The sequence below is a fragment of the Struthio camelus genome, chromosome W (genome assembly GCF_040807025.1).
Source record: "Struthio camelus isolate bStrCam1 chromosome W, bStrCam1.hap1, whole genome shotgun sequence".
In the NCBI taxonomy this organism is placed as follows: Eukaryota; Metazoa; Chordata; class Aves; order Struthioniformes; family Struthionidae; genus Struthio; species Struthio camelus.
This window is the reverse complement of record NC_090981.1, coordinates 18,929,332-18,941,720: the sequence shown is the minus strand read 5'-3', so window position 1 is coordinate 18,941,720 and position 12,389 is coordinate 18,929,332. Positions and strand designations below refer to the sequence as shown.

The 12,389-nt window shown below is 41.5% G+C and overlaps 1 protein-coding gene across 1 annotated transcript in view; it reads right to left on the bottom strand.

Annotated features, from left to right (window-relative positions):
* The window catches only part of LOC138064174 (fibrillin-2-like), a 181,843-nt gene extending 170,128 nt beyond the window's left edge, over nt 1-11,715 (bottom strand). Inside the window, exons 1-5 of the mRNA XM_068925661.1 lie at nt 10,992-11,715; nt 9,863-9,945; nt 6,027-6,125; nt 5,584-5,679; nt 2,930-3,025 (exon numbers count right to left, since the gene is read on the bottom strand). Of these exons, the coding sequence (XP_068781762.1) occupies nt 2,930-3,025; nt 5,584-5,679; nt 6,027-6,125; nt 9,863-9,945; nt 10,992-11,224 (607 nt within the window). The 5' untranslated portion in view covers nt 11,225-11,715. The remainder of the gene's footprint in view (nt 1-2,929; nt 3,026-5,583; nt 5,680-6,026; nt 6,126-9,862; nt 9,946-10,991) is intronic.
* Between the last annotated feature and the right edge of the window lie 674 nt (nt 11,716-12,389).

The following is a 12,389-nucleotide window of genomic DNA, read 5'->3' as shown; positions in this document are numbered from 1 at the left end:
CTTACAAGAAGGTACTACAAAGAATAGACTGAATGATATAACAGCAAGAATTAACCTAACAGTGATGAACAGAAGTCTACATCCGGCTTTAAGAATGAAAGTAACAAGCAATTAGAGGCAAAGAATCAAATTCATCCTTTATATTTCTCTGTTGCTTGTGACATCTAGTGGGTATTCAAAACAAGCCTGAAATAGCAAATAGGAATTCCTGCTTTTCCAGGGGTTGGTTAATTTACTTCTTTCCTTCATCACCATGGAAATTGTTTCCATTTTCTCCGTCAACAAATGCCTAAAATGGTGCGAGATAGTTTCACTATATGTTATTCTGAATACTATCTCAGAGCTGAATTTGAACCACAGAAGTTACATAGGATTCACTTCAGAAGCCATTTCTCAACACATGAAGAGCAAGAAGGTATTCGGGAGTAGCCACCATGGGATTACCAAGGGCAAATCATGTCTTGTGAACCTCACTGCTTTCTGTCCTGAGGTGACTTGTGCTGCGGACAAGGAGAGAGCAGCGGATGCTGAGTACCTCTACTTTAGCAAGGCTTTTGACAGTCTTGCATAGAGAGTCTGCAACTAGCAAGATATGGGCTGGATAAGTGAATGACAAGGTGGGTGGAAACCTGGCTGGACTGCTGGGCTCAAAGAGTTGTAAGCAGTGGTGTGAAGTCCAGCTAGAGGCCAGTAAAGCAGTGCAGTCCCTCAGGGATTAGGACCAGTACCGATAACTGTTTGTCTTCGTTAGCAACCTGGATGATAGGACAGAATGAACTCTCAGGAAGCTTGCTGAGGACATCAAATTGGGGGTAGCAGTCAACACGCTGGAAGGCAGGGCTGCTATTCAGAACCTGGGTAGTTTACAGAAATGGGCTGACAGGACCCTCATGAGGTTTAACAAAAGCAAATGCAAAGTCTCGCATCTAGAATGGGATAACCCCATGCAACAATATGGGCTGGGGGCCCACCACCTAGGAAGCAGTTGTGCAGAAAAGGATTATGGAGGTCTTCATAGACAACAAGCTGAACACAAATCAGCAGCGCGCCCTTGCAGCAAAGGCAGCCAACTGCATCCTGGACTGAATCAGTAAGTACAGGCAGCAGGTCCAGACAAGTGATTCTTCCCCTCTAATCTGCTCTTTCAAGACCGCATCTTGAGTACTGTGTCCAGGTTTGGACTCCTTGGTCAAAAAAAGGAGACATGGACATACTGAAGTAACTATAGGGAAGGGCCACTAGGCTGGTCAGCAGATTGGAGCAGTTGACCTATGAGGAGAAGCTGACAGAACTGGGTTTGTCCAGCCTTAAGAAGAGAAGGCTTCAAGGCAACCTTTTTGCTATCTACAACTATGGAAAATGGGGCCAGATTCCTCCTGGAGGTTCACAGCGACAGGACAAGAGACAACACATACAAGGGAAAAAGTTTTATCATGAGAGTGGTCAAATGCTGGTCCAGGTCGCCCAGGGTGGTTGCGGAATCTCCATCCACGCAGCAATTCAAGACTCAACTGGACACAGCCCTGAGCAAACTGATCTAACTAGACCTACTCTGAGCAGGGCTTGGACTAGAAGGTCTCTGGAGACTCATTTCAATCTAAATTATTCTATGATTTTAAGTAGTCTATTTCTGCCCTGAGTCGATGTCTTTACCAGTGCTGATATGAATTAAGAATGTGATGTTAGATGAGGATCCTACGTTTTCTATTTTCTCTTAATGTAAATGAGCCCCATTTTTTGAATACTGACAGTCTTTTGAATATGTTAACGGATTAAAGTAACAATGTACACTTGCACGCAGCATTTCACACCCCTGTAACTCAGTTCTTCAGAATGCTTTTTGATGAGAATGCATACTTGCAAATACTCCAAACTGCAGAAAGACAAAGACTATTTCTGCTAAACTCTTCAGAATCAGCTTTGATTATGGTTGACAGCTTTACATTAAGGGACGTATGATTCTTATCATTGTTTTGAAAAGCAATCCACAGTATAGCCACTCATTAAAAATTCATTCTAACTAGACAGTAATTTGGGTTACATTTGTTTGTTTGATGTACGTAGAATGCAGTCTATAATTATATCTGAAGTTGAGTGGTTCTACATTACTATTTTTCTGAAGTCTTCTTGGTTTCAAAATACAATGTTCCCATTTATTAAAAAGCAACAAGCAAAAACATTTGAGAGTGAAATCAGATTTATTCTAAATCATTATATAAGAACTTAGTGCCTGAAATATTTGTATACTAGCCACATATCACTAAAAGAAAAATATTGCTTAGAATCATTAAAACTGGCTTTGTCAGTATCTCCATGCTCATAATAAAGAAGGCTCACAGATTTCTCAATATAATTTTAAAATCACATTTTAATTTAGCCCCCAATTCATGAAAGAAGTTTGAATTAGGCCATGTTTAAGATTTTTTTTTTATGAATAGGAACGGTTTTAAGAACTGATCTCAGTATTATGGTAATTGGTTCTCTCCCCATCCCCTTACTTTCTCCTCTAAGATACAATTACTAGAACAAATAATTTTGCAAGATTCTCTTGAGAAAGCAGCATTACGTGAAAAAACCAATTCTTCATTTAGTTATGATTATGCAGTTCTAGCATAATTTTGCTCTAACATTATTTCAAATAGCTGAGAGTAAAACGTAGCTCATTTTCACATGTTCCCTATCATACGAACAGAATACGTAGCCTAAATTATTTCAAGTTCCTATCAACTGTGACGTCTCTTCACTTGTCAATCTGAACTGTTGCTGCCAGACTCCAAAGGAAGACAATATCTAAAATTTTAAATAATAAATGGCTTGCCATAAGCTTAGTGGCCCAGCTGGAAAATACACTGCACAAAATACCTATGTGGAACACACACCACTGTACCATATACCTAGTCATAATTGCCTTTCTTTGTATTTCTCTTACCTCTTTCACACTGAGGACCAGTAAATCCATAGACACATGCACAGCGATTAGGTCCAATACACCGTCCTCCGTTCTGGCAGCCATTTTCACAGACAGCTGCATTTAAAAAAAAAAAAAAAAAGTTAATGACATTTCAAAGATCCCCACACACGGTATTCACAAATCAATTTTTTTCCTCAGCTGCTCTCTTTCTGCACCTTAAGGCTAAACTGATCTCCTTATCCACCACTAACAACCACCAGCAATAGTAATGATTCTTCAGGTCAAATTCCAGTAGCACTCGTACCTGTTTAAAATTATACTAAAGTTAAGCATCTGCTAAGAAGCTTTGGTGAATATGATGAATTAAACAGCTGTTTGCAATAAAGATTACACAGTTGTACACCACTAGTCAACATCATAAGAACTTGGATCTGTCACAGAAGTTAGCAAATATAAACTCAACGATTTCGTGCCTGGCATACGTTAATTTGTGCCAAAGCTACTCAGTCACAACAGTGACAAATCATTCAAGAACGGAGAATGAAAGTGGTATAAGGTACAGGAATTCCCATACAAACAACATGCAGGAAGACACAATTCAGACTGCTGGACAGAAGAAGGGATGCTTAGAACAAGGGGAAAAGAATCACCCGTTTAACACACCTTTAGGTACCTTCAAGAACCGTCTTTCCTAAAAAATCCCAACTAGAACTATAACCATTTTTTTCTTAGTATAAATGCACAATATAGAGAAGATACTTGTATCGTTCTGTGCACCAACGCGCACTATTTATCAGTGGTGTGACTCAAGTACCAAGTCTCCTTCCAGACCACTGAAATCTTCGGAACTTATATACTATTAGCAGGATTCCTAATTTCCTTGCAAAATGGAAATGATATGGCAGGTACGTAGCTTATTCCTTTAAGCAAAATTTCACTTTTTATGTCAAAAAGAATTTCCACAGAGCCTCCAGGAAAGACGGAGGAAGACAATTCATCAGCTACTTTGAAAAATACCATTAATAAAAGTTCTTTAATCAGTTCTATGTATTTTCGTGCTCTTTGCTTCCAGGAGACGTAGCTTTGTTCAGAATTAGCACACATTCCAAATCACCATGTTTCACCTAAAAGATGGTTCCGCTGTCCTTAAGTGGGCCTGAACAAGAGCAAAGAGAGTTTTTGGTCTGTAAGTTTCAAGGCTGCTTTCCTGCTCAGGTCTCCCCTGACTAAAGATGGGGCTTATAAAGTATTTGAGTACCCAGCGTGAAAGAAAGTCAGGAATCTAGAGATGGTAAATCTTTCAAACTGGAAATAAATGCACCCTTGCCTCCATATAGGGCAATGAGGAGCATAAAAATGTACTGTTATCTGTAAATATGATAAAGCCCTACTTCTTATCAAGAACTATAAAAGTGAATTACTTTTTTCTGAGAATGCAAGCCTTATGCATGAAGATACTTCTGTGCATGCGTTATATTACTGAATTAATGGACAATGATGCTTTAATTTTTAAAAATAAACTACAGTAGATTTCAGAAAAAATACATTTCAGTAAAATAAATAAAACCATATTTATGTTTTTCAGCTGCTCAAATCCATACTGTGTCTAGAAGTCAATTTCTCAATCTTACTTAAAATTTTAACTATGCTATACACTGAGACCAATCACTACAGTTTGAGCAGATTTTCTGGATCACTTTAGAGTCAATGCTTAAAGATTCAAACCTCTTTTCATTTATTCATTGGAAATTTGCCCTGGCTGAGAGCATTCAGGTTTTGACCTTACACTTTAAAACGAGCAGGGAGGGGCCAGCAACATTTAAATTTGAGTGTCACTGGAGTAAAATTTTTGGATTACAGTTATTACTTAAAATTTCAGAGAATTTCATCCAGACAGAAATAAAGTCCAAACAAGATTGCTCTCTCTACAGTGTCTGTAAAAATGACTCAGACGAAAGGATGCTCTACACAGTCTATTTAGACTAAGTGTACTTTACATAGCTGCATTTGTCTGTATTTCTTTCAGACTATCTCCAGCAATTAATTTCCCAGCTAATTAGTAACCAGTTGCCCTCGGAATACACTAGGTCGTTGAGTTTTTCTTCATCTATGTAGGCCTTAGACATTTTTATCGTTCACTAAATTTGCATACCTTGTCAACACTGTCCCATGATAGGTAGAGCTGTGCAAATGACTGACTTCTTAATTTGCCTGCCAAACCAAAGAAGCATCCAAAAGCTTGAACTGAAACATATACATTTTTTTCTTCATTCAAAGAGGAAAAACAGAAAAATATGCTATGAGCTAGCAGTTAGGCTACTCTTCTGACATGGAGAAGGTATTCTGCAAAGAGGATGAAAACTACCGAGCTTCTGGAAAAAAAGAGTGGGATATATGCTACCATTGCCCCCAAAAGATTTTTCCAGTCAAAGTTATTTGGTGAATTCAATCCCTGACTTGAATTTTGAAGGATCCAAATGCACTTTATGTGTGAACTAACTGTCAGCTAAACGCAGCGCCCAAAAATAATAAATCCTTCTCGGTATTTCATTATGTTTCTGCTTTTTTTTTTTTTTTTTTTTAAACCTTCCTCCACAACCTAAAATAACAAAGCTAACTTGCAGGATTTACACGTATTTTTTAGCCCTATTTGCGACAAGGAAGTTACTTACGCTGTCCGCAGTAAGTTCCGATGTAGCCCTTCTGGCACTGACACTGATCATCTGAGCAAGTACCACCGTTCATGCACCTGATGCTGCACTGTTGCACTACGGTGGAACCCAGACAGACAGATACATGTGTTAAAGTGTTAATAACGTATCAAGAAACAAACAGAGATAAAAACCATATACATGTTATTACTACATGTATTTATATTTAAATATGCTTATTTCCTTAAACGTACTTTTTTTTGTCACGCAGAGTAGACGCACACGTGCATATCAATCTCTAGCAGTGAAACTAATGACACACTAAAGCATAGATTATACATATGCATGCAATAACGACAACTTATTTTTGAAGGCTTTTACAGAGTAGTTATTTTTAAGTTGAAACATAAGGAAGGTTACTTAAAAAGAAATTTCTCATGAAAATAAACATAATAAGCCCTTACTAGATTTTGATCCGCAAGTAGGTGATATTTGTCCACTTGCACAAGTGCACATGTTAGGCCGGGAACAAAATCCATCACCACAGCTGTTTCTACAAATTGCTGAGGAAGAACACATTTAAAGAGACAGTTATTAACAATGACCTTAATCATAAATTACAGGAAAAAAACACCAAAATATTTTAACAGCTTCTCTTTAAACAAGAAAAGAACATACAACTCCAAACAAAGAATTCTCAGTTCACTGGGACATCTAATAGGTACGTGCAGAGGTCATGGTAAGTTAGGTAAAGGAAACTGAATTTTGGTACAATTGGCATCTGTGATACATTTAAAGACGAACAGAATATGACCTATTCGGATGGTGGTCTGATCACTAAGAACAGATAGACAACTTCATTCCCAATTGGACATGTCAGTCTATTAAACAAGCTATTTAAAAGCATTAAAATTACAGATTTTAGACTGCAAGCCCTGCAGAAAACATTAGCAAGAATCTGAGTTTTGAATTAATATAAACAGTATGCCTCATTAGTCCCAGTGCACAGCATTTTTTTTTAATTGCTATTTTAGAAGCACTTTAAGGTGTCTTTTTGGTAGGATTATCCATCCTTTACATAAAGCTGTCTTGAGGTATAGGTCAATGTCCAAATGCCAGGCTTGCCAGATTTTGTGTAGTTTCCCTAAACATGGTTTTCTGTAGTCCGTTATTTCCATATTATCATTTAGATTCTAATTTTATAAAGTTCTCAGGGAAGCCTCTCCACGCTTTGCAATGTGTGCACAATGTCCACGCTTTTTTGCTATCCCTCTGATGCATCACAGTCGCACCTTCCTTCCTCGCTCACCTGCCAAGGGAGTTCCACTGCACAAAGCAACTGCAGCACCAGGAAAGAGTTAAGGGCTAAACGCAGATTCTGAATGAGATCCAAATGAGCACATCTAAGTAATCTGGTGGATTAGCAAATGCACCAAAAGAGAGCCTGAGAACATTAAGAGCCAGTACAGCAACAAGGGAGCCTCTAAAGTATGCATCTTGGAGGAGACAGCTTGAAAAGCAGATGGCAAGTAAGAAGCACAGTTCCTTTGTAAATAACTCTGGGTTTGGAGAGAATTAAATAATCTCAAAGCACATCTCCTCAAGTTCTGGGGGTCACAAGAGGAACAAATTCCTCCTACAGAAAAGTTGCCAAGAAAAGGCTGAGTGCCTAAAATGCCTGTACATATACATTAAGCAAGTAGAGACAACGCTATTCCCATAATGCTTGCACCCCACTTCTGACTTAGGAAAATATGAGTAAATGAGATCCGACTCTGATAGGGAAGCAACCATTCTATTGTCCCATTAGAGAAGTTTAAATATGCTCCCTGCAAAATTTATATACTCCCTTTTCCCTTTTCTCACCCAACTAGAAGCTGTGTTTCAATGCCGAACATGATAAAAATCAGACAAGATTTTGTAAACTTGTGTCCTCCCTGAAGTACTCAACTAAAGGTCACCTTTTCTTTATCAAAGAGGAGCAGACAGAGGACCCGTGTTAGCAGTCTACCGACATCACTCTTCTGGGAATTATCATGGGCATCAAAAAGATGCAATGTGTATCACCCACATTAAATTTCTCTATAATTACATCCTAAACGCAAAGGCAAGAGAGGTGAAAGTTTGTGTGGTTTCACTGTTTAGTTGAAATTAGAGACATACCACTGACTGATGTGAAATGCGTTTTCCATTAGCTGACTTAAAAGCGAGAAGCTGGAATCTGATTTAGAGCACTTGACCAGCACAGGGAATCAGTGTTGTTTTCCTTACATCACTATTCAGTCCATCCTAATACAAAACAGCTCAATCTCCTGATTTATGCAAGGTCTACTCTGACGCTTTGTCAGTTTATTACCTGTTGAGGCATAACTCTTTATCAACAGAAAGTCCTACAACAGATGTATACTTAAAACGTGCTTCCCTATTTTGTTTAAGGAAAAAGTAAACCCAGAGAGACTTTTTTTTTTTTTTTTTAAAAAGATAACCTTACTTTTAATCATAAATATATTGCAGACCACCAACAATCGCTATCACCTTAACAACTGAAAACACTATAAGGTCTGAATGTATTCCTATTGACCTACTACTAGTTAGCAGACCTCACTCCATTAAATAATACTTTAAAATCACTAATTACAATCTATACTAATTATAATCAACTCATCTCCACTAAGAAGTTTCCTGGCTTGTCCATCACCCTGTGCAGGAGGCTTTATGTAGTGAAACTGCTCTAGCTAGAGGAACCATCATCTCAACAAAAGTTTCACACAGGTGTAAAAATTCCTGCTCTGAAACCTCCATCAAACACACAAATTGAAAAGCATCTAAACCAATCTCACTGCCGGTCTGGCCACATCTTTCACCCTTCAAGCAGTTTAGAGAGCTTCTATTAAACTCCACCATGTTAAAAGGGTGCTAGATTGTGTTCTTTAAGCCCACAAATTAATAGCAAGTCAAAGGTTATCCTGGATGAGGAGAGACCCGCGTCCAAGGCCTTTAATAGGTATTACGAGACACTAAAGATGATTAACAGGATTTTCAAAAGCACCTAAACCACTCTCCCTGATTTCCATCAAGTTAGATATCCAGCTGAATTTGAAAATCCCGTTACATTCTAATGGCATATTTAGGCAACATAAATCCATTTAAAACCTCAGTTTTATGTTAAAGTCAACATGTAAGAGATGATAAATTGAAGATTCTAAGGAGCTCCTATTATTCCAGAGTAGTTTTGATATTGCCATCTTTCTCCCTCCCAATTACGTAGCTCAACTTCGTTTGGAAACGCTAAGATCAACCTCAGCTGAAAATCAGCGATACCTAGCACAGTTATAAGAAATATTAGCAAGGCTTATTTCGTCATGTAAAAGGAAAAGATGGTTAACCTAAAGGTGACTATTAGCCTCCCCACAAATCTTGGTTTTGCTCCCATTCCTTCCCTAGTTTAGTCCTGGATGTCTGTAATACTCCATCAAACACACTACAAAGAACTTAATTGCTTACATAAAGAACAATATAATCTAGAATCTAAATTCCCAAGTTGAACATACTCACTAGAAAAGAAAGGAGGAAAGGATAGGATAAATAGGTACAGTCTTGCACTAACACTCAGAGAATATAAAAAGCATACATCTTATAATATCTTTTATCTAACAGACAGAAACTCTAACTTAATTTTATATTTCCTTTCTAGGTAGACAAAGTTTCCTAAGCAGGGTATTCAGTAGATTTCCCTTTCTTGCCAAGCCATGTCAACAGCCAGATCTGTCAGCACAGTATTTATTATGACCAGGCAGTAATCACAGTCTACATGCTTTATAGCTATTAAAACACAACTAAAAATGACAGGCAAGAGAATAAGCACCCCAGATGTAGAAAAGTTTTCCATTTGATTGTAGTTCCAAGCCTACCACAGAAGTTTCATAAAACTTCAGATTTCATTTGCTTTATATCAGGACATTTTAGCTTTTTTCCTGTTATTGTTGTTGATTATTTGATGTATGGAAGGTTTTTTAAGCCCCTCTCCCCCCTCTTTTTCTAATTAAATGGAAACATGCCTCTTATGAGCACACCAAACAAAATACAACAATTTGCCAGTCTTTCAATCACAGGAAACATGGGCCAGTAAGCGTGGTTTTTTCTTTTTCTTTTTTTTAAAACATAAGCCAAAGACTGACCTGGCCAAATTAATTACAAGATGAATTCTCTTTTCTCATCCTAAATAGAGCAGTAACTCAAAAGAACATTTACTTTTATTATTACCCCTAGGGCAGTAAAAACTTAAAAGTTAGACACTTACGAACAATACACTGATTTCCTCCAGGGAGCGTTTTCCATCCAGGGCAACAGTAGGAATGGAATCTAGAGCCACACACATTTGGCCTGTCACACAGACACACAAATAAACGTGTATACAAAAATATAAATCACTGTAAACAGACACCAAAGTTTTATACAGACACAAGAGAAGAAACCTACTGGCCACATAAACAAAAACAGTATTGCAAAGATGCCTAAGAAAAACCTCCTCCCCAAAGGAGCAAAGTCTTCCTCTACTGTAAGAGGTTCTAAGCCATTTTATTTTATATTAGTTCAACTGTTTAGTATAAAGAGGGGAGGCAGAACAGGCAACAATAGGCCACATTCATCGCTGGTGGAACTAATGAAGATACACAAGGGATGAGTTTGGCTCCACGTTCATATGTGGCCTTAAAAGTCTTACTACAAAAATTGGCTTTATACTGCTATGACACATGGCAAGAGGGATGACTGATCTTAAAGATGAATAAACTAATTTCAGCTAGTCAGAACTCCCCAATCCATTAGGAAAACAAGTCTTCTGCATAGTTTCTCAGCAGAAACCAATTAAGCACAACACCTAACATGCAAAGTAAAGTCTATATCAAAGTCTCTTCCGTTGTAATATCCTTGAATAAGAAACTGAGGTGCAGTATTTGTTATTTGCAATGTATGCCCGTACTTTGCTACATGCAAACAAATGACTGCTTTTACTACAGTCACGCTACCTAAAAGACTATGTTTCAGAGCTGCAGATAAAACACGGAATTTAGCTAACCACATTTCCTTAGTCACAAATTGACTGAAAAGGTAACATATACACAAGGCAAAAACGGTACAGTTTCGAGCTGGGGAGAGGTTATGTGGTTGCAGGAAAGTTACTGTGAAGAGATTGCATGGCTAGGGAGCGGACTTGGCGGAGGTGCCTAAGAAGGGTGCCTGGGGATCGCCAGCCTAGAAGGACTGCATAGGAAAGTAGCTGTAGGCAGACTTAAAGCGGTTTAAAGCTGCCTGCGAACGGCATAGAGGGTGCTACTGTTGGCGCGGCGCCGGGGCTTTCCCGGAGAGTGCCGCGGCGGCGGCGGCTGCGGGTCGCGTGGGGGTGTGAGCGCAGCGCGGTGCTTTCCTACCCCCGGAGCACATCCTGCTGTCCTCGCCTGCGGACGCGGCCGGCGGCGGCGGCGGCGGGGCTGCCTGCCCCTTCCTCCCGGTACTCCGCGGCAGGGTAGATGCCGCCCGCTCCTCCCGCAGGGCGGACCTGCTGCTGCTGCTTTTGTTGCCCGGCTGCTCCCTGCGCCCAAAGCGCTACACAGCCCAGCCATAGGAAATAGGGCTGCACGCAAAGCCACCGCCGTCTCCCCATCCTGCAGCTGGCCAGATGGAAGACGGAGAAGGGGGAGGTGGACGGGGAAAAGGGCTGCCACTCCTGCACCGCCTTCTGCAAGCGGCGCTCAGCGGCCGGGGCTGGGGGCGGCCGTGCCTCTGCTCCGCTCCCTCTTCTTGGGAAGACTTCAGCAGATGAAACTCTTTCTTCTCTCTTCCCCAGGCTGCTCTGCCGCGAAAGCCTTCAGCAGGGCACGGTGATAGCAACAGCGGGGTCCACGTTGCATCCCCCCTCCTCTCTCTCCAAAGAGGGGAGGAAAGAAAAAAAAAAAAAAAAAAGTGCTGTGCGATTTTCTCCCCCCTCCGAAAAAGGAAATCCAACAGAACCACGTTGAATTTCCCGATGAAAAGTAAAATAAGAGTAAAATAATAATTAACAATAACTAAGGCTAAAAAAAGAAATGTGCCGAGATGGACTAAGAGGAGAGCAAAAATCCCTGCCAAGTACGAGGAGGAGGTTTTACAGCTGGCTCGCGGTGCGGCAGAAGCGAAGAGGCGGAGGCGGGCCGGTGCCTCCTGGCCGGTGCCGCAGCAGCCCCGGGAGCCGGGGGGAGGGGGGCGAAGGACACGAGGCGGCGCCGCCGCCTCTGTCACCGCGGGGCCGAGCGGAGCGGAGCGGAGCAGAGCCGGCGCCGCTGCCGCCGCACACGTGGGGCGGGAGAAGGGGGCGGCGGAGGGGAGGGGAAGAGGAGGCCGCTGCGGCGGGCCAGGGCGGGGGGGCATGGAGCACACGCAGGTAGAGCTAGCCCCCTGGGGAACGGCGGCCCTTTCCTTCCCGCTCCGCCCGCGCTTTGGAGCCGTACAATGACCGATAGAGAGACCCGCCTTCTCAGACGGCCTCCCCAGTGCAACCCCTCCCGCGAAAGGCGCACGGAGGCAGCTGGGCTGCCAAAGAAAAGGTCCGGACCGAGGCCCGCACGGCAGGCGGGATGCGGCACCGCCGGAGAAGCCCTGCGGAGGGAGGTTGGCCCGTGCGAAGAGAGAGGACACGGCCGTGCTCTGTGCCCACAGGGACCCCCGGCAGCCCTTGCTGGGGTTTAGGGAAGAGAGGAGGGGGGGATGCAGGCCGGACCACGGCCCTGCGAGCAGGCACAGGGCTCTCACCACAGACCAGCACGCTAACACCAAACAGAAGTTTGTAAAGC